Source organism: Danio aesculapii, chromosome 5, assembly GCF_903798145.1.
Source record: "Danio aesculapii chromosome 5, fDanAes4.1, whole genome shotgun sequence".
In the NCBI taxonomy this organism is placed as follows: domain Eukaryota; kingdom Metazoa; phylum Chordata; class Actinopteri; order Cypriniformes; family Danionidae; genus Danio; species Danio aesculapii.
In genome coordinates, this window is record NC_079439.1 from 37,137,947 (window position 1) to 37,163,018 (window position 25,072).

At 36.6% G+C, this 25,072-nt stretch overlaps 2 protein-coding genes across 2 annotated transcripts in view; one reads left to right on the forward strand and one right to left on the reverse strand.

Annotated features, from left to right (window-relative positions):
• Positions 1-3,504, reverse strand: part of ophn1 (oligophrenin 1) — a 56,025-nt gene extending 52,521 nt beyond the window's left edge. The window contains exon 1 of the mRNA XM_056458091.1: positions 2,985-3,504. Within this exon, the coding sequence (XP_056314066.1) occupies positions 2,985-3,138 (154 nt within the window). The 5' untranslated portion in view covers positions 3,139-3,504. The remainder of the gene's footprint in view (positions 1-2,984) is intronic.
• A 949-nt stretch (positions 3,505-4,453) lies between these two features.
• Positions 4,454-14,510, forward strand: yipf6 (Yip1 domain family, member 6). The gene is made up of 7 exons (XM_056458092.1): positions 4,454-4,537; positions 8,284-8,412; positions 8,863-8,941; positions 9,083-9,125; positions 9,212-9,337; positions 11,365-11,522; positions 13,760-14,510. Exons 1-7 carry the CDS (start codon positions 4,505-4,507, stop codon positions 13,879-13,881), a joined length of 690 nt encoding a protein of 229 aa, XP_056314067.1. The 5' UTR covers positions 4,454-4,504; the 3' UTR covers positions 13,882-14,510.
• Positions 14,511-25,072: the final 10,562 nt, after the last annotated feature.

Genomic DNA, 25,072 nt, shown 5'->3' on the forward strand with positions numbered 1-25,072 from the left:
CAAAAGACTTATATTAAATCTGGAAAAAGGGGTAACCTAGGTGCCCTTTAAAATAATGATTTTATATTAGAAAAGGGTATTTTTACATATTATTGGCACAATTGGGTTTTTGATTTAAAATGTTCTAGTTTAAGTTTCGTATTTATTCATTGCAAGGGTTGCAGCACCCCATGAATTATTTATTGACTTCAATGTGTATATATATTTACATTTTATTAATATTAATAATGGTCTTTTGGGTTTAATGATTGCATTTGTTTCATTTAAAATCGTATTCCTTTCGTAAATTCTCTATATATTTCCACTCATATAAGCTGTGCACTTAAAAATCTACAGCTATATTATGTCAATGTTTGAAGTGGCTTAACATCTTGTCCTAAAACCAATGTGTTTTGAATGATCTTAAGACAACGTTGAAGAACTTTTTTTGATCCACTTTAAATGTTAACTACTGTACTGTACATATTGTGTGTGTATGCATGTGCATAGTTTTGTGACACATAAGGAAACACGTTTGTATAATGACATTGGTACTGCAAAAAGATTCATTTTCAGATGGTCTATAAATCATATTACACATTAGCTTTTTGCGAAAGTATGAATGCTCAAAGTTTCCTGGGGTTGCTGTAGTGTAATAGATATTACCGTCTGTACAGTATAAAAACCATTACGCCTATGGAATGTCCCAACAAATCACAAAAAACAAACGTGTGTGTGTGTTGTGTAATTACTATAATATAGATCTACTGACTTCAGGTTCCTATCATTAAAGGAATTGCTGCTCTAAAAAACCAAGCCACTCAAGTTGATTTGGTTTTCTTAGATTTTTTTGTCTCCAATAGAACATTAATTTTCTCATTCATCCTTTATTAATCTGGGGTCGCCACAGCAGAATGAACCGCCAACTTATCCAGCATATGTTTTATGCAGCGGATGCCCTTTCAGCTGCAAACCATCAATGGGAAACATCCATACTCACACATTCACTACGGACAATTTAGCCTACCCAATTCACCTGTACCACATGTTTTTGGACTTATGGGGGAAACCGGAGCACCCGAAGGAAACCCACTCGAACACAAGGAGAACATGCAAACTCCACATAGAAATGCCAACTGACCCAGCCGAGGCTTGAACCAGCGACCTTCTTGCTGTGCTGTGACCTACCCACTGCACCAATTAATGATGCCCCAATTAATACATTAAAGAACTAATTTTTCTGTAATCTTGGTCCTAGGTTATTCATTATGGAAATGAATACTAATACTTTTAGAATAAAAAAAGATCAAGCTCCACACAATCCATAGAAGCCTTATGAAGGAACCGAACATTTTTACTACCTTATTAAATGCACACTGCAAATAGTCCTGAGCATGTTCATGAAACACACAAACAAAAAAAGCACATGTAACTCATGTGCCTTGATCATATGTTATGAAGTTGAGAAGCATTGTATTTTTAAACATAACGGTATCTATGCTTTTACTGGCTGCTGCAACCTATACAAAAAGTACAATTGCAATTGTGATAGATAATTGATTTTCTCAGACTTCCTATGATGCATGACATAATGTGACAGTACACTTGAAATCCAGACTGATAAGAACACGCTCAGGATTGTTTGCAGAGACTGTGAATAAAGCTGTAGATAATATTACATTTCTTGCAGATAGTTTTGTGTATCGTCATAAGCCACAATCCTTCTTTTTGTTTTGCCTATATGCTATTTTGACTCTTGCAGTGCAGAAAGCAGTTAAAGTGCCCCTACAATGAAATTTTGAAAATTACCTCTAATGCAGGGTGTATAACAGCCCTAAGTGAATGAAAACATGCTGCAAAGTTTCCATAACAGGAATGATTTTTGAAATCTGATTCATATTGATGTTAACATGAATCACTTGGAGAGTTCCTGCATACCTGCACCACACGCAGAACCAGAATACCATCTTGTCGAGAAGATGTAGAGTTCTGTAAGGGTAAAAGCTTTTTTTACTGCCTACTTAAACAAGGCTGCGAAGAGACTAAGGTTAAAGTAAATGTTTACACCAATACCTCATCTTTGTGTTGTGTCACATTCGTTTTGCTGATGACTGCTACAGTACAGCAGTCCAAATTTGTACAATTCGAGATTCATAGGTTGGATGTTATTAAAAGAAGGATAATCCATTTTTTTTTATCTGTTTTTTTATAACAATGAATTAAGGCAAAATATTCAGTTTAAACTGCAGTGACATTTACTTTGTCTTTAACTGCTTTATTGAGAAGAAACTGATCAAAACTGTGATCTTGGAAATTTACCAATTGCGTTTTGTTGCTTCAAAACACTTTAAAGATAAGCCAAACAACAGAAGAGGAAAGAGGAAGAGAGACATAACAGCTATTGTGGTGTGTGTGTCTGTCTGTCTGCTTCTCCGAATGCTGGTTTACCACCTCCATCTCTCTCTCTCTCTCTCTCTCTCTCTCTCTCTATTTCTTTCTTTCACTCTTCTTCACCTCGAGGATGCACATTGCCTTGTATGAGATCAGCAGAATAGTGCTAAGTGCTGATAGTGATAGCATCCGGCTTCATGATTCCTTCAACCCTCAATCGTCTTGATACTTTCACACCCCATCTCTAAACTTTCCAGTTCGATTCCATTTACTAATCTGGAAAATTAAAGGTGCCTGGCAGCTATAAATAAATCAAGCGTCTCCTAAAAGCGCCTGCCAGCATCTCTAGTCCGCCCCGAGTGGGGGATCTTCCAAAAGCCGCGCACCATCTGCCAGATCACCCTCCCCTCCGCAATTCATAATCCCCCTTAAAACCGACCAGCGACCTGCAAGTGAAAGCCTAAAGACACAAACTTGATCAAAACACAAGCATTGGCTGTTCGTGCGTTTTCATCCGGTCGTTTAATCGGTTTTTGCAAAGGCGGAGACCTCCATCCATCCGCCTCCCCCTGCGAAGAAGACCCTCATCATCATTGTCGCTGTGAAATTATTACCTTTAAACGTGTTGATCACATTGTTCCCGTCCTTGATGACATCCTTCAGGAACTTGTTGGTTTTCTCCAGCTCGTTTTCGTAGCATTTCAACCTATCTCTGAAATCGGGGCTGTCGGAGTAACAGTCGCTGAACTCCAGTACAGGATGCCCCATTCTCAGTCTCAGTGAAGAATAACTGCTCTTCTGCTGTCGGCAAAGTACACAAAACCACGACACACCTGCACTATGATCGCTCGCCTGTATTAACCAAGTTGATTTCAGTTAGCAGATCACGATAAAGTTCCCCATATTTGACATACTATGTGATGTGCAGTTGTGGAAAAAACAATAATCCAGCGCTCCGGTGGTGACGGTGTCCGAGTGCGCGCGCTTTTGCTATTAAAACTAATTCGGTCGCGCAAATGGAGCGGCAAAGTAAGACTTAAAAGTGCTGATAAAGAAACTATTTGTGTTTCTATACTTTTCCTTGTTTTGGGAGCGGAGGGACTGACGAACGCGGGCAGGGCTACATACTGAGTACACCCACTTCATTGGACGGTAAATGTCACTGGCCGCTAAAACTGAAACTTATGTGAAACAACCGCCGTCTTCCTGTGTGGGGCGCGCGGGGGCTCACAAACGGAAATTCTCCATTGAGCTACGTTCAAATCTAAACATGTCTTTTGTATGACTGCATACATCTATGCAGTGAAAATTATAATCATTTAAATCGATGAATTGTAATTACTGATGACATGAAAACAAATGAAATAGATGTTTAAATTTATAACTAACAATCGTAGGATCTGACCATCATGGGCGACGATGATTGGTTATGATGAGCAGCGCTGAGAAAAGTAACATATACCATGTGACATGACACTGAAGCTTTACATGAGCCATTAGTTTAACTACAACATTATACCTGGAAAATTGGCACTGGCCAAATGTAATGGTTAAATAAACAGTGAACATTTCAAATAAAGAATAGTTATTTAGATCTGTCGTGTTTTTTAATTGACGACAGCTTCCGGGCCACCAAGCCTCGCCTATTTTACACTTCAAAACGTTGGTAGATGTCATGCTACCTGCAAGTTGTATTTCGAAATTCACACTGACTCCAACCCTTAAAGAGACACACACTGATATGAATCACAATATAAATGTATTTACAAAAAGGCAAAATACCTCAGACATAACGTTTATCGGTTCTGCTTAGGTGCTGATAAAATATTTGGACTTAACAATATTAATGATAATAATAATAATAATAATAATGATAATAATAAAGAGCTAACCGAATTTGATTCACTTAATACAAATCAGTTATCAAATAAATTTTTTAAATTTAATTCGACTTTTAAATGTTAATTTTTTATACTATAATAATAATAATAATAATTATTATTATTATTATTATTATTATTATTATTATTATTATTATTATTATTATTATTATTATTATTATTATCATCTGTTGAGTGGCTCGTTGGCGTTTTTGACGTCACACGTCCGATGACGTATCCGTATCCGTGTAAAGATGGCGGAAACGGAGGACTCAAACAAGCCTTTGGTAAGAGACAAAACATGCTTTAAAACGCTCGAACACCTTTAAAACACGGTGTCAGCTTTTCCACCGAGATTCTATTGTTGTCTGTATAAATATTGACCTTAAATGAAAGCTTGGAAATGTGTAAATCTGTCAATAAAGCTCTGCTGGGGTAATTCGAGTTAGGCTAACTGCAAATGGTCGTTTCTCATCTCAACACAACAGTGACTAGCCTAAACGAGTTGTTTGAACGTCATGCATATGTATGTATTGATAGATTTGCTGTTTTTTGTTCTTGTCTTATCACGTTGCGTTACAAAACTGTGTAAACACTGACCGTGGAGCATCTGCGTCTACTGTCTGTGAAACTGATGACGCGCGTCTGTTTCACTCTCTGCCCCTGTAAAGATTTCAAATGTTCTTCAATTCACTGTGTGCTAGTTTAAATATTTTCCCAAAAGTTTATAGAAACCGTAAAAGTGACATCCGTCAACTTTGTTTACTCATTTAACAACAGCATTCATCGCGTAAGAGAGGTGTTTGCATTATTTGCTGTTGATTTATTGCACTACGTTAGCTTGTTAGTAACGTTTTTTGGGGGTTTAGTTTACTTCAGAAGTTTTAGCTAAAAAGTTACTAAAAGTTACTAATTTTCTATTCATTTCCATTCCTTAGCATTGAGGTAAAGTTGGTTTTGTATTCAGACATTTAGACTTTCTGCTTATTATAATTTCAGAAAATTATTCTTTGCTAATTCTAAATAGAGAAATCAAGTACAACGTTGTTCACAGTCAAGTAAATAGTCCTAATAATGTTTTGAAGTCATACTTGCATGTTACTTCAGATCAAAATACCATGGTAAACAAAATAGGGAGCATGTCACAAGTTAAAAAAAGGATATTAGCTAAGTCCTTTTTCTATTCTATAAAGCTAATCAAGGATTACCCACATTTTCTGAGAAAAGAAAAACAAAACTTTTGACTCCTGACATTAAGATCTTATGAATCTAAAATATTTGTCTGAAAAAGAAAGTGAACATCATTTTAAATAACATAACCTAGGGCTGCACAATTATTTGAAGCAACTGTATATGTGCACATTTTGTCAGTAAAGCCAGTTCTGTAATCATCTGTAAATTTTCAGCACATGCTTTCAAATAGAGCAGCATTTACTTTACTGAGCTGTAGTTGTGTAGCTATGCAAAATCGTGTTCATAATCTCAGAATATTTAATCGGGTGATAATCAAATCAAAGATAATTGTTCTGTGATTAATGACATCTGTTTACATAACTTCTCAGTGAGCTATGACTGTTACTGCTTCATCTGAAAACATGTGAAAATACCACACTTCATGACTTAGTCGAGTTAAGTGTTTAAAATCTTTCTGTGAGATGATTTGCCGGTAATGTTACAACTTCTCTTTCCAGAAAATTAGCAGGACAAATTTACCAATATTTTCAAAAAGGGCCTGTTCACATATGATCTCTTTTCTGTGTGAAAGGGGCTAATGAAAGCAGTTAAATTTTCTATTCATTCAACAATTGCTATAGAGATTTATTGGGTTTATACATGGGTGTTTGGAGTTTCTGTGCATCAGAACGCCCACTGGCTTTCCAAACAGATTTACTACTGATCGCACAACCGTGCTTCCCTGACAAGATGTCAGACGATCATAGCTTTTGAATAATCACAATTACGGTTTTATTTTGACTAATTGTTTAGCCCTAAGATTACATTAGATCAAGCCTCCACAAACAGTCACATAAGGATGTAAAGTAAGTCAAACATTGAAAATTTTTAATGTCTTCCCCATTAAGATCATGTTTGCAGCATCCAGGATAAGTGCAAGATCCATTCTGGTGACACATACTGTAGGTGGGATTTGCTGGATCAATAGTTGTGACGCTTTAGTTTCTTGAACAAACCGATAACAAAATGTGATGTCCATAAATTTGTAAATAAAGTTGTTTCATATTCCAATACAATTATTTTTGATTTTATTATATATATATTTTATTATTTCTTTGATCAACGAAAAAGTAAATAATAAAAAGGATTCATCCAAGTCCAACACGGTCAAAACATTTGTTTGACCTTCATCAGTGCTCCCCGTTTACCTGACATAAAAGCATAAATAGAAGTTGTGTCCCACATCACATACTTATATTCTACGCCATTTTGTAGTATAAATAGTGTAATGCAGTCAAACTGAAATATTCTTTTATTCTAAAAATAATAAGTGCATCCCTAGATGATGCATTTATTCAATCCTTAAAAAGACATGTGAAACGTTGAACACTTCACACACATCAACGGTCACAGCTTTGCTTATGTAGCGGAAGGGGCAAAGCTATTGTGTGCTGAGATTGGATTACATTATTTATTACTTTATGATTATTTATATATTTATCTTATGATTGTTTATATGTATTTTTATAGATAACATTTAGTAGTTTTGTCTGGGAAACGGTTTGATTTTCCATTTAGTTAAAAAAAAATGTTATTTTTTTATTTGGGATGACAGTAAACTCATACTAGGCTGCAGAATATTGGAAAAATTTGGCATTGCGGTATTTTTTTTCCCTGCGGTATATATTGCGATATAAATACATTTTCACCAGATGACTTAAATAGCTCTATTTCCCAAGTCATTACTTTAGATTGATTGGTTTTGTAGTGGAGTGAAACGTAAATATATTTTAATGTAATTCATAATATACATATAATAAACAAAGTACAGTCATAAATAAACACAATGGAGCAAATATTACACTGCAGTAAACTGCTGCATAGTTTTCTGGAGAGAGTAACAGTATTCAGGTACAGAAATGCAATAATCAAATGTGAAATTACATTGCATATGTCTTCATCATATAAAAAATTCAATTCAATTAATCTTTATTAAACTTATTTATGCGCTACTAAAATGATTTAAACTCTCCTAAAATGTACACGCAGTCACAGGCCTGCCTGCAGATGATAAACTTTTACTCTAATATGGTTCAATTCAGCATTGTCCACAAATCTCATGTGTTTTGACCTGTGGTTTCTGGTCAACTATAATTTCAACTCAGCATTGCCTATCCTGCGATGTGACTATTGCAGAGGCACACATTGCGATATCAATGATCAAACGATATATTGTGCAGGCCTAACTCATAAAATGCACGCTTGAGTGTACAAGTGCATAAGTGCATAGTGTGCTCTTTGGGATGCAACTACACTATTCACCCACTTGTGGTGTGTCAGAAAATTACAGCAAAATACTTACTTCCGCCTTTCCATTGTAAACAAACACTGACTCATGTGTGCTTGTGTCTGAACATACGTCATTATGTGACAGGAGGTTTGCATTCCAGACTGTTGTGTATAGGCTTAGGCCTTTTTGCCAAGTCTCTGCATTAAAGATCATCATACTGTTGTCAATATTGTTCAGTTTCTTTGACATTTTTCTTTGACACAATTTTCTTTGATCGAGCTATTTTCAAAACACCTAAAAGAGTGTCAATTTTTTTACTTGCATTTTGTGAATCACCACAGACCATGGTTTCAGGTAAAAACCTTCTTTAATATTTTCTAAAGAAGGATGAGTAAGTTGTCATTTTTATGTGATCACACAGCTCAGGCACAGAGTAAATCCAGCACAGATCACCAGCCGATCTTATTTGGGGGATCAGTGATGTAAATGGACACGAGCGAGCAGAATCTAATGTGTGTTTTGAGTATCTGGATTTGCCATGAATGATTTAACAAGTGATTCTCTTCACAGTTTGCTGGTTTGTCAGACATCTCAATCTCAGAGGACATCCCAGTGGAGGGAGATATATCTGTGCCAGTGGGCTCGCAGAACGCTGACAATGATTTCTCCACACTGGACGAACCTGTCAAAGACACTATTGTAAGTGAAACCTTTCACAGCAAGGTAGTGAGTATTAAATAGACATGGATGAATAATGCACATTTTCCTGATCCTATATTTAGCATGGACAATTTTACGAGGAAAGTCGGAGTACACTTATTGTTAAACAAATTTTCAACTATATAAAATATGTTATCGTAACTTAAAAAAACATTAACATTACATGAACAACTGAAATTCATAAAAAAGCCAGAACAGAAATAGTTACATGATATTAAGAAATAGTAAGTAAAATTGCAAAAACTGAAGCTATATAAAGAAATATTTTTCAAAACTAATAACAATTATGATGGAAAAAAAATTCAATGGAAAACTCGAAATAGAAAACTATCATAGCATATAAAGAATACTCAAATAGCTTTTAACAGTAGTTCTGTTTAAGTTGAGCCGAATTTCTAACTCTCTATTTGCTTTGTTTGTGAATCTCAGCTGAGGGATCTGAGAGCTGTTGGACAGAAGTTTGTGCATGTGATGTACCCAAAGAAAAGCTCTGCCCTACTCCGAGACTGTGAGTCCATCATTCCTAGTTTTTCAATCACTTATGGCACAGTTTCAAAGTATCAGAATACAAAACATTAGTGTGAGCAATTTTGTATTATAAATGCTAAATGTTCTTGTCCTGAGCTTGTTTGTGTTTGGCTGTTTTTAGGGGATTTATGGGGACCTCTCCTGCTCTGTGTCACTCTGGCTTTGTAAGTAGTAATGTTGACATACCACTTTCAGGCAGAACTGTTGTCCCTGTCAGTTTATTATAATTAGTTAGTTTTTTTTATCCCAGAATGCTGCAGGGTGGGTCTGCTGACAGTGAGGAGGATGGCAGGCCACAGTTTGCAGAAGTCTTTGTCATCATCTGGTTCGGTTCTGTAATCATCACCCTCAACTCCAAACTCTTGGGAGGAACTATGTGAGTGTTGATTTAGGATAGTTTTCATATTGTCGGTTACTTTTTTGTTCATCCTTACATATGTTTTCATGAAGCTGTTGGTTATAAAACACTTTTAGAAAATACCTTTTAGTTGAGTAATTAAGTTTTGGTTTAACAACAAATATTTATTTGAGAAAAAAGTATATGTATAAGTCATATTTTTGTGTGTTTATATCAATGAGACAACTAGGGGTGTACATTTTATCGTAAATTTTAAACAGTGGGAGAAACAATAATTATAGCATTTCATTAAAAAAAAATCAAAACCAAGAAACAAAACAAAAACAAACAAAATGTATAAAGTGGTCAAAATTTAGTCTGATCCACTACTTTCTTTTAGCGTACTGCCGTTCCATTTATCACACTCTGAAAACATTCACTACCAAAAAAGGTCAATAACAAAACAAAACACAAGTTAAATTAACCTAAATACACTGTAAACCACCCAATTCTTTCATGTTGTCTCAACCCAAATCGATTAAGCTAACTTTTAGGTGGATTGAAAGTGAATTTAAAGTTAAATTTAAGTGGATTGAACATAAAATAGGGTGGCACGGTGGCTGAGTGGTTAGCACTGTCGTCTCACAGCAAGAAGGTCGCTGGTTGGCATTTCTATATGGAGTTTGCATGTTCTCCCCGTGTTCACAAGGGTTTCCTCCAGGTCCTCCGGTTCCCCACAGTCCAAAGACATGCGCTATAGGTGAATTAGATTATCTAAATTGTCCGTACTGTATGAGTGGGTGTGTGAATGCCAGAGTGTATGGGTGTTTCCCAGTACTGGGTTGTGGCTGGAAGGGCGTCCACTGAGTTAAACATATGTTTGTCAAGTTGGTTTTTCATTTCGCTGTGGGTACCCCAGTACTTGGGTTGCTGTGTTTCCCAGTACTGGGTTGTGGCCGGAAGGGCATCCACTGCGTAAAACATATGTTGAATAAGTTGGTGGTTCATTCCGCTATGGCAACCCCTGATAAATAAGGAACTAAGCTGAAGGAAAATTAATGAAATAATCAAGTTGTCCAAAAAATCTCAAGAATTGTGTTGTTTCGGCTTATTTTAAATAAGTAGTTTGAACAAACAGAAAAAAATAATTTAAGTGTAAATGTACACTTTTCAAAAATGGCTACGACACCAATCTCTCTCAGCTGCCATTGGTGCACCGTGGCACATTTACAACCCCACCTACTGCAGTGCGGGGCAGAGGAAGTGTTTGATAGCAATGTACCATCACTCAGCAAGTCAAGTTGTCTGAACAGAACAGTGATCCGCCGATGCTAAAAGTTGTGTAGTGTGAACTACGCTTTATCTGCACAGCACTCACTAACTGGCCTCTGTTATATGGGCAGTTATATGACTACATGTATGTACACACAGTGGAAAGCCTTACGAAGTTAGTCATTCATTCATTTTCTTTTTGACTAATAAAGGGACTAACCTTTATTAATCAGGGGTCGCCACCGGAGTTAGTCAACTTCAAGCTATTGTGGTCATGCCGCAACAGAGCTTGTGTCTGTTGTAGACATTACACTCTTGCTGGTTTAAAGTACTTATTTAAAATGAGTTTTTTCGTTCAGTCCATTTAAATTTAAGTTACATTAACTTAATCGATTTGTGTTGGGACAACATGAATGAATTGTGTGGAATCCTGCATTTTTTACAGTGTACTATCCGTCAAGCAGGTAATGTCATTATTGCTAATGTAGCAGACTCGTATAAGAATGCATTGGCATCATCTGTATTAAATAAATATATCTGAGTGACTTTATTCTGTTTAAGGTAATAGAAAAGCTTTGAATAGCTCTGACGGCGGCCTTACGTACCGGAGTTCCACAGTAATTTTCCAAAACCCATTTTGAAAATGTAATGGTTTTCCACAGTAACAGTTGATTGTTCATTTGCTTCAGAATTCATCAGCTTCTAATCTCAGATATTTATTGTGCGCAAATAATTAAGCTCTTGGTCCTTCTCTCCGATTTTGTTATAATCATTCCCTCTTTTTTTCTGTACAGATCGTTTTTCCAGAGTCTGTGTGTGTTGGGCTACTGTATTCTTCCTCTGACTGTGGCTATGATAGTTTGCCGCATTGTTCTTCTGGGCGGCTCAGGCGTTGTCAGTTTTGCTGTCCGTCTTGTAGTCGTCACTGCATCCTTCAGCTGGTCAACGTTTGGTAAGTAACATTCCAAAGCAGTTTAGAGCAATTAGAGAAGACTAAAGCTGCGGAAATGGTTCTATTAAATAATCTAAATCCATATTTATAACACTAATAGCAGCAATGTTGTTTGAGCATGATTGACCAATAAGATCCACATGCAAAACACGCTGCCACCACCGGGTGGCAATGTAGTCTAATTTAATTTTTTTTTCTTTTTTATTATTATTATTATTATTTAATGTCTTTTTTAATGCATTCTTTTATAGATGTTTATATATTTGTTTTCTTTTGTTTTGTAACTGAACTAATGCTTAAGTCTAAATTAAACAGGTGTATATATAAATATGGATATAAAAATAAAATACCTGCAGTGCAGCATAAAACATCTGCAGTACAAAGTTGAGCTAAAATTAGATTGACAATCGATAAATTACAAAGGACCATTAAATACATTTCTTTGGTAACATTTTTTTTTCTTGTATTTACAATAAATTATGCATAATTAAAGGCAACTCTAAACCTCTAAACCATTCTAATCCTAATCATATAGTGAGTATGGTTACACTTTATTTTAATGTACGATTCATGCTATTAACAAACCATTAACTAAGATGTTTAGCTCAATACACTACTAATTAGCTACTTATAATTAGTAAGGTAGTGATCGGGTTTAGGTTCTGGGTAGGATCAGGGATGTAAAATAACATCATATTTTATAAGTTCTAATAAACAGTTCATTTCTTAATAATAGGCAGGTAATAAGCCAGTATTAAATGGTTTGAATTGCTAATTAAAGTGTTGCCGTAAGTGCATTTAATGAATTGCTATTGTTCATTTAAGTACTATGTAGCAAAATAAACCTTAAAATAAAGTGTAACCGTTTTAATATGTTAAAGAGCCCCTATTTTGCATTATAAAAGGACATATTTTGGTTTTGGGGGTCTCCAACAACAGGCTGATATGCATGCAAGGTCAAAAAACACTTTCATTGTCTTATAATATGCATTTAGTGATTCGTACAGCGATTCATTTGATCCCAAACCCCTCCTTAGTGTGAAGCTAATCTGCGCTTATTGGACCGATGACAGCCTGTTGTGATTGGTCGTTCAGCCTGAGATGGAGAGAAATGCCCAACCCAGCTATGAAGTAGCACACTGAGTATGTGAGAGCCCAATGCAGGAATGCAATAAAGCAATGCAGTTCCACACCAGCATATTGCTCTACTCTTCAACCTAACTCCAAGTGATAACAACGACACACATTCAGTATTAATCTACACAGTGGCTAAAGTTGAGCTATTTTGAAAACTGACCACACTGCACATGTATGAACAGCTGATGGTGGCCAGAGCAAAGACATATAGCAGATGATCAGTATCGCATTTAAATCGGTAAAGGAAGAAGCACACGTCGCGTTTTCAACATGGTTTTTGATGCAATATGTGAATAGCCCCATGAAGGTTTAACCTGAGAGAGACAGTACAAACGCTGATCTATAATAGATAAGTGATTACAAGTCGCGCGGGGCGATTACAACTTATAACACACAATTAAACACATATTTTGCAAACTACACAAAACGAGGCAACTGACACTTACATGTTCTGATCCGGAGGAAGAAGAAACTGGTAAAACTGACAAAGTCCCTGTCAAAGTCGGACAAAGTCCCATACATAATAGCCTCGGCTGCTCCTTCTTTTAATAGCAAACGCGATTCCCGCGTTGCAGCGTAGCTTATTGTATCAATCATCAGAAAAATGGCAGGAACAAACACTAGCACTAGGGGGCTATACTGTGGTATTGTTGTGAAAATGAGCTTTAACCCTTTATTCTCCGCAGTTGAATCTCCATCTGTCAGTGATCGTCATCTTCGCGTCATAATCACGCGCTCAGCTTGTGTCTGAATGGAAATTCGTGTTCACATTTTACCGGATCTGGCACTACATATTTGGTGATGTACCGTGTTGACGTCGACACGTTCAAGCAAAAGATCCGAACCCAACACGATTCATTTATTCGACTCTTTGGTTAAAGAATCAATCATTTTTTAAACACGATGCACTGTCAGATTTAAACCTCAGCTGGATGTTTTCATTCACTTAGTGCTGTGTTACACACTGCATGAAAGGTCATTTTCAAAAACCCATAACATGGACTCTTTAATCAAGGAAAAAAGTCTTGAGTAGAAATATGCAAATGACTTTGTCTTCTTACTCATATCTGTCTTTGTGGGTTTGTGTGCTTCATTCACAGCCTCCACAGCATTTCTTGCAGACAGCCAACCAGCCAATAGGAAAGCCCTGGTTGTGTATCCAGTGTTCCTCTTCTACTTCGTGATTGGCTGGATGATCTTGACATTCTCACCATCTCATTAGCATAAATATACCTTATGCCAATTCCAAAACGAACTCTTCCCCTTCGCTAAGAATGTCCCAGAGCTGGTCAGTGATTGGCCAATTCTAAAAAGAGGTGGAGCACTTTGATGGACACTCATAAAAGGGACAAAGCAAGGACAGCAAGGGGATTATCGCCTAGAAATCACTCCTCCCCATTCCTCATTCAGCTGGGTAAGAGGAGAGAAAAGGAGTGGAGGACGTTCATTCTACAGCGCTACTAATTTAACAACAGCCCACACGTCTTCATTAAATGAATGTTTCGTTATGTGAGGAACAATAGCGTCTCTCTGAGCAGTTCCAGATGTACTCACACACACCTAACACTGAGCTGTAATATGTTCTGTGTGTGTCGGGTGTTCCTTTATGTGTGGATGTGCTGATTCAAGCATAGTGTGTGAGTGTGTATGTATTTGTGGTTAATTTGAACAGGGCCTCTGTTGTGTCTAGCGGGAGAATTGTTTAGTTTATCGTCAGTCCACACGTTCACATCTTTTCTTTGGTGTTTTTCTGATTTGCTCTGAATGATGTTTGGGCTTCATTAAATCAATGTATGCGTTGGTGAAAGTTGGTACATTCCTGAATGCAATAAATATGGACTTTATAAGTGCTGCGTAGACTGTGCGCTCTGTTTTTTTCTGTACACAGAAAATGTAAATATATTTTGAGGTTGAATTGGGAGTGCTGCGTCTGCCTGCATAAATATGGTCTGTCATTTAAACTCGCATTTCACACACATCTTCCTATTTTTCTGACAGAGACGGTCCTCCATATGCAGACTCTTATATACGGAAACAAATCAGCGACCTGTCTACACACAGAGAAACGCACACTTCACTTCTCTCTTTTGACTTTGCCTCTCTGTGACAGTACTTCTAATTAGACCTTCCATCTTGTATGTCTAAAAAAAGACTTTAATTTTCACTTCTAATGCGTTGCGGCACCTGAACTGTGAGGTGAAACTGAGGTGTGTGTGAGGATTGAATAAAGGTGTGGGGGTGTTGGAAAACCCTCAATGTTTTGTGACCTTTGTATGTGTGTATCATGATGCTATGTGCTGCTATGATTCTCTCTGGTTTCACTCATTATTATTGGGGAATCTTAAGGGTTAATTGAATAAATTGACATGTACTTGCAAAGTTACTTTCAGTACAATTTCAAACCATCAAAGTAAATTAATCAAAGTCCACCAATACTCAAATGGCTATTAGTTGACTTAGCTGCCAAGATAGTTATAGTCCATCAAGGAAACCATCAAATGAAATAGTTATTAACTCATTCTTTTTAAGCAGTTCATATATAGGTGACTTTTTGTTACAGTAAAACATTACAATATAACCTAAAACATAAACAAGATTTTTAGCTAAAACTGGTTTTTGGTGATTCATAAATCTCATGTCATTGGCTACTAGCTCTTTGTGTGTAAATAAAAACATACCTGCAAATCAAAATGTGATACATTGAGGTCTCATGAAGCAAAAAGACTGGTCTGTGCAAAAACTATACATTATTTACTACATCATTTCGTTTAAGGGACGCATATTTTACCCTTTTTACAAGCCTTTGGTGTCTCCAGAATGTTTCTGTAAAGTTCCAGCTCGAAATATCCCTCAGATAATTTATTATGGCGATGCAGTGGCTGAGTGGGTAGTGCTGTCACCTCATAGCAAGAAGGTCGCTGGTTCGAGCCTCGGCTGGGTCAGTTGGCATTTCTGTGTAGAGTTTGCATGTTCTCCCTGCATTTGTGTGGGTTTCCTCTAGGTGCTCCGGTTTCCCCCACAGTCCAAAGACATGCGGTACAGGTGAATTGAGTAAGCTAAATTGTCCGTAGTGTGTGTGTGTGTGGATGTTTCCCAGAGATGGGTTGCGGCTGGAAGGGCATCCGCTAAGCTGAAAAGAAAATGAATGAATAATTTATTATAGCCTCCAGAATATGTCCGTTTTGAGTACATTGTTTTTTTGAGTACAGTATCAGTTTTTGTAGCCTGCCGCTTTAAATGCAAACGAGCTGCTTCTCCCCGCCCACCAGTCCCACGTGTATGTTTCCTGCTATACAGTAGTCATTGATAGAGACAGACGCGGATGAAACTGAAATACAGATCATCGGTCAAAAATACCAAGTAAATTTATTCATGTATTTGTGGAGGAGTTTATTCAAGCCTTTCTGAAATGATGAGTCTCAAACAAATGCTGTTTGCAGTAGACACACACACACACATATATTTATATATATGTGCGCGTTTACCATGTGGCCGTGAATTACATGGTGATTTTATTGTCTTTATTACAAACATGCTCTGTTTTGAAAACATTTAAAACTTATATAAAGCACAGACTGTTAGAACAGATATTTTAATCCCAGTTTCTTTGCAAACGACATGTGTATTTGTGGACATTTGTATGTTATTATAAAATCATCAATCAATTCGGTGGGCAAGGAAAACAGCTCTCCTACGTCACATTGCCCGTGTGCCTCAAAATCACTTGGATTTGGATCCTATTTTAACGTCAGATTTGTTGCATTTGTGTCACTCCGATATGACAGTCGACACACAGTTCTGTCCAAACAGCTTACAAAAGTTGATTTTCATCATAGTTGCCCTTTAATCCACAGCCTTCGCAAAGATCCTGAGAACGTTGACAATAATGTATGAACAAAAAACATTCCTTCAAGACCAACAAAATGTTAGAGCTTTTGAGTGAACTGTCTCTTTAAGTGCATGCTGTAGTGCATCAGCAAAGTTTATAGATGTCAAGCTTTGCATGAGAGTTTTATTATCTGCAACAGATTATCTGACTGGATTGCTAAAGTTTCTTGATCTGCTTTAGTCAAGTGTGTCACTATGAAAATACAGCAGAAAGGAACCAATGTTGAGCCAAAGATGATTGTGCAGGAACTGCTCATAGGTCTGACATTTTATTTTGTTTTTTCAAAGAGGTTCTTGTTAATAAATTCTGAAAATAATTAACATGTTAATGTGGTTTGTCAGCTGCTGATTGAAGTCTATAATTGATTGGTTGTTTGAACTGAGGTCTCAAGCTCCCGTTGAGCTTCTGTATGGAAGACAGACTTGAGCATAGACAGACCTTCAAAATGATTGACCAAGGGCCACCTCTGACTGGCATGTAAAGAAACCACCAGTTTTTTATTTTTATTTTGTTCAGTGTCATGTTTAGAGGCATGAAAATGTAAATTGAATGTTCCTGCAGTAACAAACTGACATTCAACCAATAAATCATTCATTCAAGAACCTTGTCTTCAGTCGTCAAGAGTCCATGTCACAAACACACTTTGCTCAGTGTCATAGTTGTAGAAATGACTTACACTGAAAAAGTGCACTGAAAACTTTAACAAATGACTTCAACTTGTTACACCTAAACAGATTAAGCTGTTTTCGGTAATAAATTAAGATGAAAAAAACTTAATTCAATAACAAACTGAATTTAATTTGATTCAACTTTTTCATTATACCAGGGCTTTTGGCATAGTGATGCCTTTGAACACTGGATGGACAGCCTATATTACAAGGGATATTTTAGTTTGAAGCCAATGGAGAAATGCATTTAGTTCAACATAGCATCATAATAAACATCATATCCATAATTCACCTGCTATATTATTAAATACTGTAAATAGCTCCACACAGCAAGTTAACAAGATTGATGACATGTTTGTGACAGAAGGCAAAAGGGGCGTTTCAAACCATTTTTTTTTATTTTTTGCTACACTGCATTTTCAAGGAGAAAATGCTCTGCAGTGTTGTTGACTGATGAATATTCACATGGTTTGTCTTTGGGCAAATATTAAAAGGATCAGACAGACATCTAAACAACATTAAACAGTTGATCTTCACCACGGGGTGTGTTTATCTATTTTATAGAACAAGAATATAACAACAACTGAGTCATTTAGAGCTGAAGTATCAGTTTAAATGTATGAAGAATCATAAAGCAAATATAGTTTTATAGAATCTCGAGGGAAAATGTGTACTACTTTTTAAAAAAATGCATGGCAATGCATAAAATAATTACCCAAATACCTAATTGTAAGTGATGGGATTCACTATGATATTTTTTACAAACAGAAAAGACAGCTGCTAGTGCAGTGTTTTGCCATTACTGCACTCATTTAGGTTTGTTTCCCACTTTGCCTGAAACCTTTGTCTTCATAATATTGATAAACAGCATGTCTCAGAGCTGTGGAGCATTGATCTGTGCATATGCTCAGCTCATGTAAGGTTGCTGACTCCTGATCCCTATCCCATTACGTTCCCTCTCTCAACCCTTTCATGCACACTATACTCTTCAAATGTTTGAGAGGGATTTTAAAGGAAAAGAAATAAAATCAATATCTATGTTTTTGGTGTAATAGAAAACAGTTCCAATTCAAATTTTAATAATGTTTTACTATATTTGTACTATTTTTGCATGGAACGGTTCCACTTTAGTAAGCAGAATGCTTTGTTTTACCTACACTCTTTTCTATGCTACAATTTCCCTTTCTGTTGGTCACTAACTACTAAGGTGTTACAGAGAAATTGTGGATTCTGCTTACAGTATATAGGAGACCAGTCACTCTGAGCTTGTATGAAGACAGACCAGTGAAAATTATACTATAAAAAATGTCTGCCTTATTTATTTATTTATTTATTTTTTTGTTGTTGTTCAATCAAATGATCTTTTCTTTCCCAGTACTGGGTTGAGGCTGGAAGGGCATCCACTGTATAAAACATATGCCAGAATAGTTGGTGGTTCATTCATTGTGGTGACCCCTGATAAATCAAGGACTAAGCCGTAGGAAAATGAATGAATGAATAAACTAACTTTGTATAACTTGCAGTCAAAACATGACTAACTCATTCATTCATTTTCCTTTGGCTTAGTCCCTTTACACATCAAGGGTCACCACATCAGAATGAACCACCAACTTATCCAGCATATAGTTTATTCAAAATAGTTAGTTTATTCAATTCACCTATACCACATGTCTTTGGACTTGTGGGGGAAACCAGAGCACCCGGAGGAAACCCCCGCCAACACAGGGAGAACATGCAAACTCTACACAGAAATGCCAACAGGCCCAGCCAGAACTCGAACCAGCAACCTTTTTGCTGTGAGGCAAGAGTGTTAACCACTGAGCCACTGTGTCACCCACCTGATTAACTTATTAAAATATTTAGAGTAACATAAAACATTTGATGTTATGACTTATTGTCATATCGTTTTATTACAGTGTATCAACTGGAATTCACAAACAAGGCCAATTATCCTCATGCATATTGTTCTGACTATTTATTCTCTATTGTTCATCTATGTTAAGCAGCTTTTGCACAACCAACATTGTAAAAAGCGTTATAGAAATAATGAATTACATAAATATGGGCATTTAAGCAGCTCATCAGCAGAGACAGATGTAAACCTACACAGCAAGACCTCAAGGGAGATGATCTCTGTGCTTGCCCAGGCTGCCAGGGCTGTCCACACCTCCCTCCTGTAAACCTGGTCAGCTGGATGGATATTATGTGGGTGTCAGACATGCAAAAACATGCCAGACACGTCTCTGCCTCTATACCCTTTCTCCCATAAATACATGAGGAGTTTACTCAGACTTGGACGGCACCTTTCACTGCTAGAGCTAGGAGCACCTCCATCCTCACGGCCCTCGCCGCTGGCTTTACGATCAGCAGTACCCACTATTTCAATAAAACAGCAGATTCTTGGTGTTATGCTTCAGGTGTGCAATGTCCTGATTCCTCCAGGGGCCGTGGAGTCCATATTTGCAAGTGGCTGGGAAGTCGCTCTCAGAGGACAGTTCCCTTCCCTTCACACCTCCAATCTCTCTACGGGAACCAGGGAGTCACAGTGTGCAATTGCTTCTGCACTGCTGAGGACTCCTGGGTAAAGTCAGCTCGATTTGCTCTTTTGGATGGAACTCTTCTCCTACTCAATGAGGTGCTCAGGGACAGCATATTATTCCATACAGAACTGCCACTGAATGCACTGTAGATGTGGATTCAGCACTCCCTAATCTGCTTATTCTGTTTAATTCCATTCCAGATTACATTCCATTTTCTTGAAAACTCACAGTGAATGGTTTCCTAAGGAGAACCCCTAAACTGTTAGTCACAACATAACATCATCATCTGAAAGGGACATGCATTAGAGCAGTTCATGTTTTGTTAAATAGTCTTAAACAGTGCTGTTATTAAAGTGTGCTTCTCTTCTGCACAGTGATGAGCTCAGAACTCATAAACTTAACTGAAACACCTCTACAGTTTCAAAGTAAGTGAAGATTAAGATCTTCATCTTCAAAATTAAGATATCTTTTCTTTAAATAATTCATATTACACATATTGTCAAAATTTTCATGCTGGAAAATCCACATCCACCTCCCAGTTAGTATGCAAAAAAGATGTAGTCCAAATTCAATAATATTAAGCTAACTTTTTTTTTTGCCAATTTATTAGGATTGAATATAAGTAAATAAACTGTTGTTTCACTTTAACCCAATAATTTGTGGTGTAAATGGAGAAAGATTTATTGATATGTATTGAGAGATAGCGATACAACTGGACTCTGTTATGTCAGTGTTGGCTCTTAATCATCATGTTTTGTCACCGTCATTATCAGCAGTAGCAGGAGTCTGTCAGAATGTGCTCCAGCTCTAGGCTGTTATAGAGGTGCCCAGAGTGTTGTGATCGCTCCACTTGGTGACTGAAGATCATGGCACAGAGAAAGCCTCCTTCTCACAGGGCACCTAAGGTTATAATGAAATGATAAAGTGCTGGAGCCTCAATACGCCAATGTCATTTCCAGGTCCAGGTCCAGGCTCTGCACCGAGTGCCAGATACCTAAGCTCAGCAACACTGGCTTATTGTGATAACTCTGCAAAAGCCTTCTGCCAGAGCCAAAAACCTCATAGGCAACACTGCTTATTTTTTGAGTTCTGGCTCATGGTCCTTCCCAGTTACTCCTACATTGCTTCTTATCCACTCGATACTGTATACAAATAATAAAGCTAAAAGCATTTTGAAAAGGATTCTGGCAGTGGAACATCTGTGTGAGAGAGAGGGGGATGCTTTTATTACATTAATAACAGCACTGAGAGTTCACTTAAGGGGCAGAGGAGAAAGGTCACTTTGAACTATAAAAGATCCCTCACAGCAGCTGCTCCAAATCTCCAATGTGATCATTACAGCATTCTCAGATTCCAGACTTTCCTCCTTTCTTTCTGCCTGCACTTTTAAAATATCAACGTTTTAGGTGAGGATAATGGTGCACTGTGGTCCAGCTGAGCTGGAGATGTTTTACACCTGCTCTCCAGGACAGAAGCAGCACCGCTGTGACTCTCAACATGACTCTGTATAAGCAGTCAATCAAAATACATCCTCTTTCTGCTATAAATAGCATTTCTGGGACTGAGATTCTTCTCAAAGTTGGTAAACAACATATGTTTTTATTGTAAACATATGCAACTTCCTGGTGCTGGAAAACACCCCCACATTAACACTCCCACATTAACACTCACTATAGCCAAGCTTTTTCCAATCTGTAGTCACATTTTCAAAACTCTAAACACAATTAGCACATCAGACTAAAGCCATGTTGTTTCACACAATATTCAGTCAACATTTCTAAAATGCTTACATTTTTTTCTCATAAGCTTACCGCGTATCACAATTATCTATCTTTCTTATCTTTTTTTTTCAAATGTTTAAACACAGCAGGACAGAAAAGAAAACCTACTGTTCCAAACTCTAATACAGGGTAAATCAACAGTTTTACACTGTTTATACCGTTTGACTACAACATGAGCTGATAAAAATTATTTTAATTACTCATAATTTAGAATTTTTTTTTACAATTTGTTTTATGTCTGGAGATGGTAAGTCTATGATCATCCAGCACATGATCAAATATTCCTCATGAATGCAGTGGAGGCTCAGTGGAGACTCTTCTTAGGCTGTATTCATGGTGGAAGCACTTTACAATAAGTGCTTTAGCACCTATATATCACTCATATCTGTGCTATTATTTGTGCTATATAGCACCTTACCCAGCTCTTAACCACCCTGTCAGTTCACCATAAGACTAGGAGCTAAAAAAACACTGAAAAACTTTTTTATGGAGTATATATATATGAGATAATTTGCATAAATCAAACAAACAAAAATAATAATAATTTGCATAAAAACAAAACATATAGACACACACACACACAGAGAAAGTTCAAATGACTGAATTTTCATTCATTTCCTTCATTTTCTTTTCAGCATATTTTATTAATCAGGGGTCGCCACAGCGGAATGAACCAAAATGAGAATTTTGTCAGGCTGTCCTCTATGAGTATGCAAGTATGCAATAATTGCACACCATTTTTAATGGGCTGCTACATGACCCATCCTTACTTGTGTCTACGGGGAAAATTATGATTAGTTTAGGACAGCATTTATTAGGAAATTTTGACTTTCAGCCATTCCTCTATACCCTGGTACATTTTTTAAAGGTATACATTATTTATAGGTTTTCTTGACACTTGCTATCAGCGACATGAGCTGTGTGCCAGAGCACACGGCACATTTTCAGCATTCTGTTATTAAAGAGCATCTTGCAGGATCAGAGCAGGAAGGTGAAATTGGACTGGAAACACAGACAGTTTAGATAATTGCTGTTCTCAACTATCTGATAGTGGAAACCATTTCATTGTTAATATCCTTTTTTAAAGAGTAATAATATTGGGATTAAAGGTCTCTGAGGTCTACTAGTGGTATTAAGATTTATATAAAAAAACATTATAATTTAACTCAGAAGTACTGCAAATGAGCTCTGGCATGATTGACTATTTGCATATTACTGTAAATGGTGGGTGGAGCTAAACAGTCATTGATGTAGAAGCAGGGCTGCGTTCAGCCCAGACAAAACATTGCGAAAGGTTTTTTAAATGGAAGTGGTGGTACGTTGAACAGGTTCTATTGACTCAAGCCTTTCATATATGGCAGCTGAGAAATCCATTCTTTTTGTTCATTTTGAAGAATTTTAAAGAACCAAATGAAATTGTTAAGAATTAAAAACATGCAATTTGTTGCAAATGTGGTGCTTTACAGTACATGTGAAATCAGTTTATCTCAATCATTTCGGCAAAATGTTCTAAACTTTTGCTTAACTATAAGTTAGAGGGCAACCTTTGGATCGTACAACAAAATTTCTGTCATGCATTGTAAACCACTTCAAAATGTTGGTACATTTGAAAATACAAACATTACATATGTAGTTCCGATATCATCAAATGATGCTGATCCCCTCTGTTTTGCCATACAATTTACACTATTGATGTAACTGTTTAACTGTGCACATTTTCAATGACATTCAATGGACTTGGTCAAGAAAAGCATGGCCTCACTCTCTTGCTATCAGTATCACTTGCTGTCAATCAATTCAATTAAATTCACCTTTATTTGTACAATGTGTTTTACAATGTAGATTGTGTCAAAGCTTCACATAAAAGATCATAGTAAATTGAAACAGTGTAGTTCAGTTTTCAGTGTTTAAGTTCAGTTCAGTATCACTTTTCTTTCCCTACAACACATATTCATTATGCCAAATTTCCAAACAAAGTTAGTTCCAAGCTATCCCTTTTTACAAAAAAAATAAAATAAATAATAATCATAATAATTGGTAGCAATACTAAAGCGGAAATCCCAAGTAGGAACAGTTTGAATAACATGGCTTCAGTACTGCACAATGCTTTTCTACAACGATTATACAACATAAAAAAGTAATTTACTAAGGCAAAGCCATTTTGCAATATAAGCTTAACATGACAGACTGCATTCTGAAATTGAAAGTGGAAATTACCAGGATCAGTTAGAATAAAAACTTGCTAATATAAAGTTTAAAGGTAATGTTAAATGCACTTAGCTTGAAAAATAATAAAGTTGGTACCTCAGAGCACTCAAAGTCAGTTTGCCTACTGAGGTTTGTTATCACTAACACGTCAAATATGTGCCAATAGGCTACACACTGGCAATTCATTTTAGTGCTTGCATTTTCATTCCTGTGCTTGCGTAACTTCTTGGTGTGTCCCCGTTTGCATATGTATGCACTATTCAGTGCCATTTTGTAGAATAAATATTGTAAGAAATGTAAATTCCAAGAGCTGTTTTTCAACCAGCCAAATGATGCACTTATTTCACTGGGGGAAAAGTGTGGAATGTTGGACACTTAATACGCTCAACTGTCAAAGCTTTCCTTATGCAGAAGAAGAGGAGGGGCTCTTTCAGACTTAAAAATAACCAGAGGAGTTCACATATGAGTACAGGGCTTTCATCAGTACTGGAGCACAGGCTCCTCATCAAAAATGTGTGTCCATATTATAATAGTATTTTGAATTGAGTCATTTTAATTGAGTTACTTCATCACTGATACTACAGTAGTCTGTGTGTGTGATTGAACTGTCTAAATTAAACTGAATTGTGAACAGTTTCAGACTTCTTTACGCCGATTAGGTTTATGTGATTATTTTGTGAATCTTTTTCTGAAAACACATGTGATTGATCGCTCAAAATAAATCAGAGAAAATAATTGACATGTCAGTAAATGTCAAACATTGAAACATAAGGATTTATCAGTAATATTTAAGTGGGGCACCACAATATTTGACTGTGAAATTCCAGTAAAAAGGATGAAGAGATGATAGTAAAAGTGTAGGTTCATCTGTAGTCCATGTCTGCATTATGCTCCTCATATATTACATGTGTTTGATTGGTGTTCTTCTAATACTACATTGCAGTCTGTGAATGTCATTTTGATTCAAAACATGCTTCAAACATGTTTTGAAAATTCAATCAAAGTCAATATATTTACCAAATTAAATATATAGCTGACATTGGTGACACTTTAGTGCTTCTTTCAAATTGCAAATTGACAAAATGACTCAAGTTTTACATGCATATATGGAAGCAAGTATATAATTCTTACCTAAACAAAATAATTACATTTGCTTTCTGTTGTATTTGCCGTAATACCAGCCTGATCTCACGAGAAAACGTAAGTATTTTACGTTTTGACAGTTTAGTGGCTAATTCGTACGAATTCGTACGAGTTCAGTCGTACGAAATGGTACGATTTTAAAAAGGAGGCGTGGCACCTAACCCGCCCCTAAAACCAACCGTCA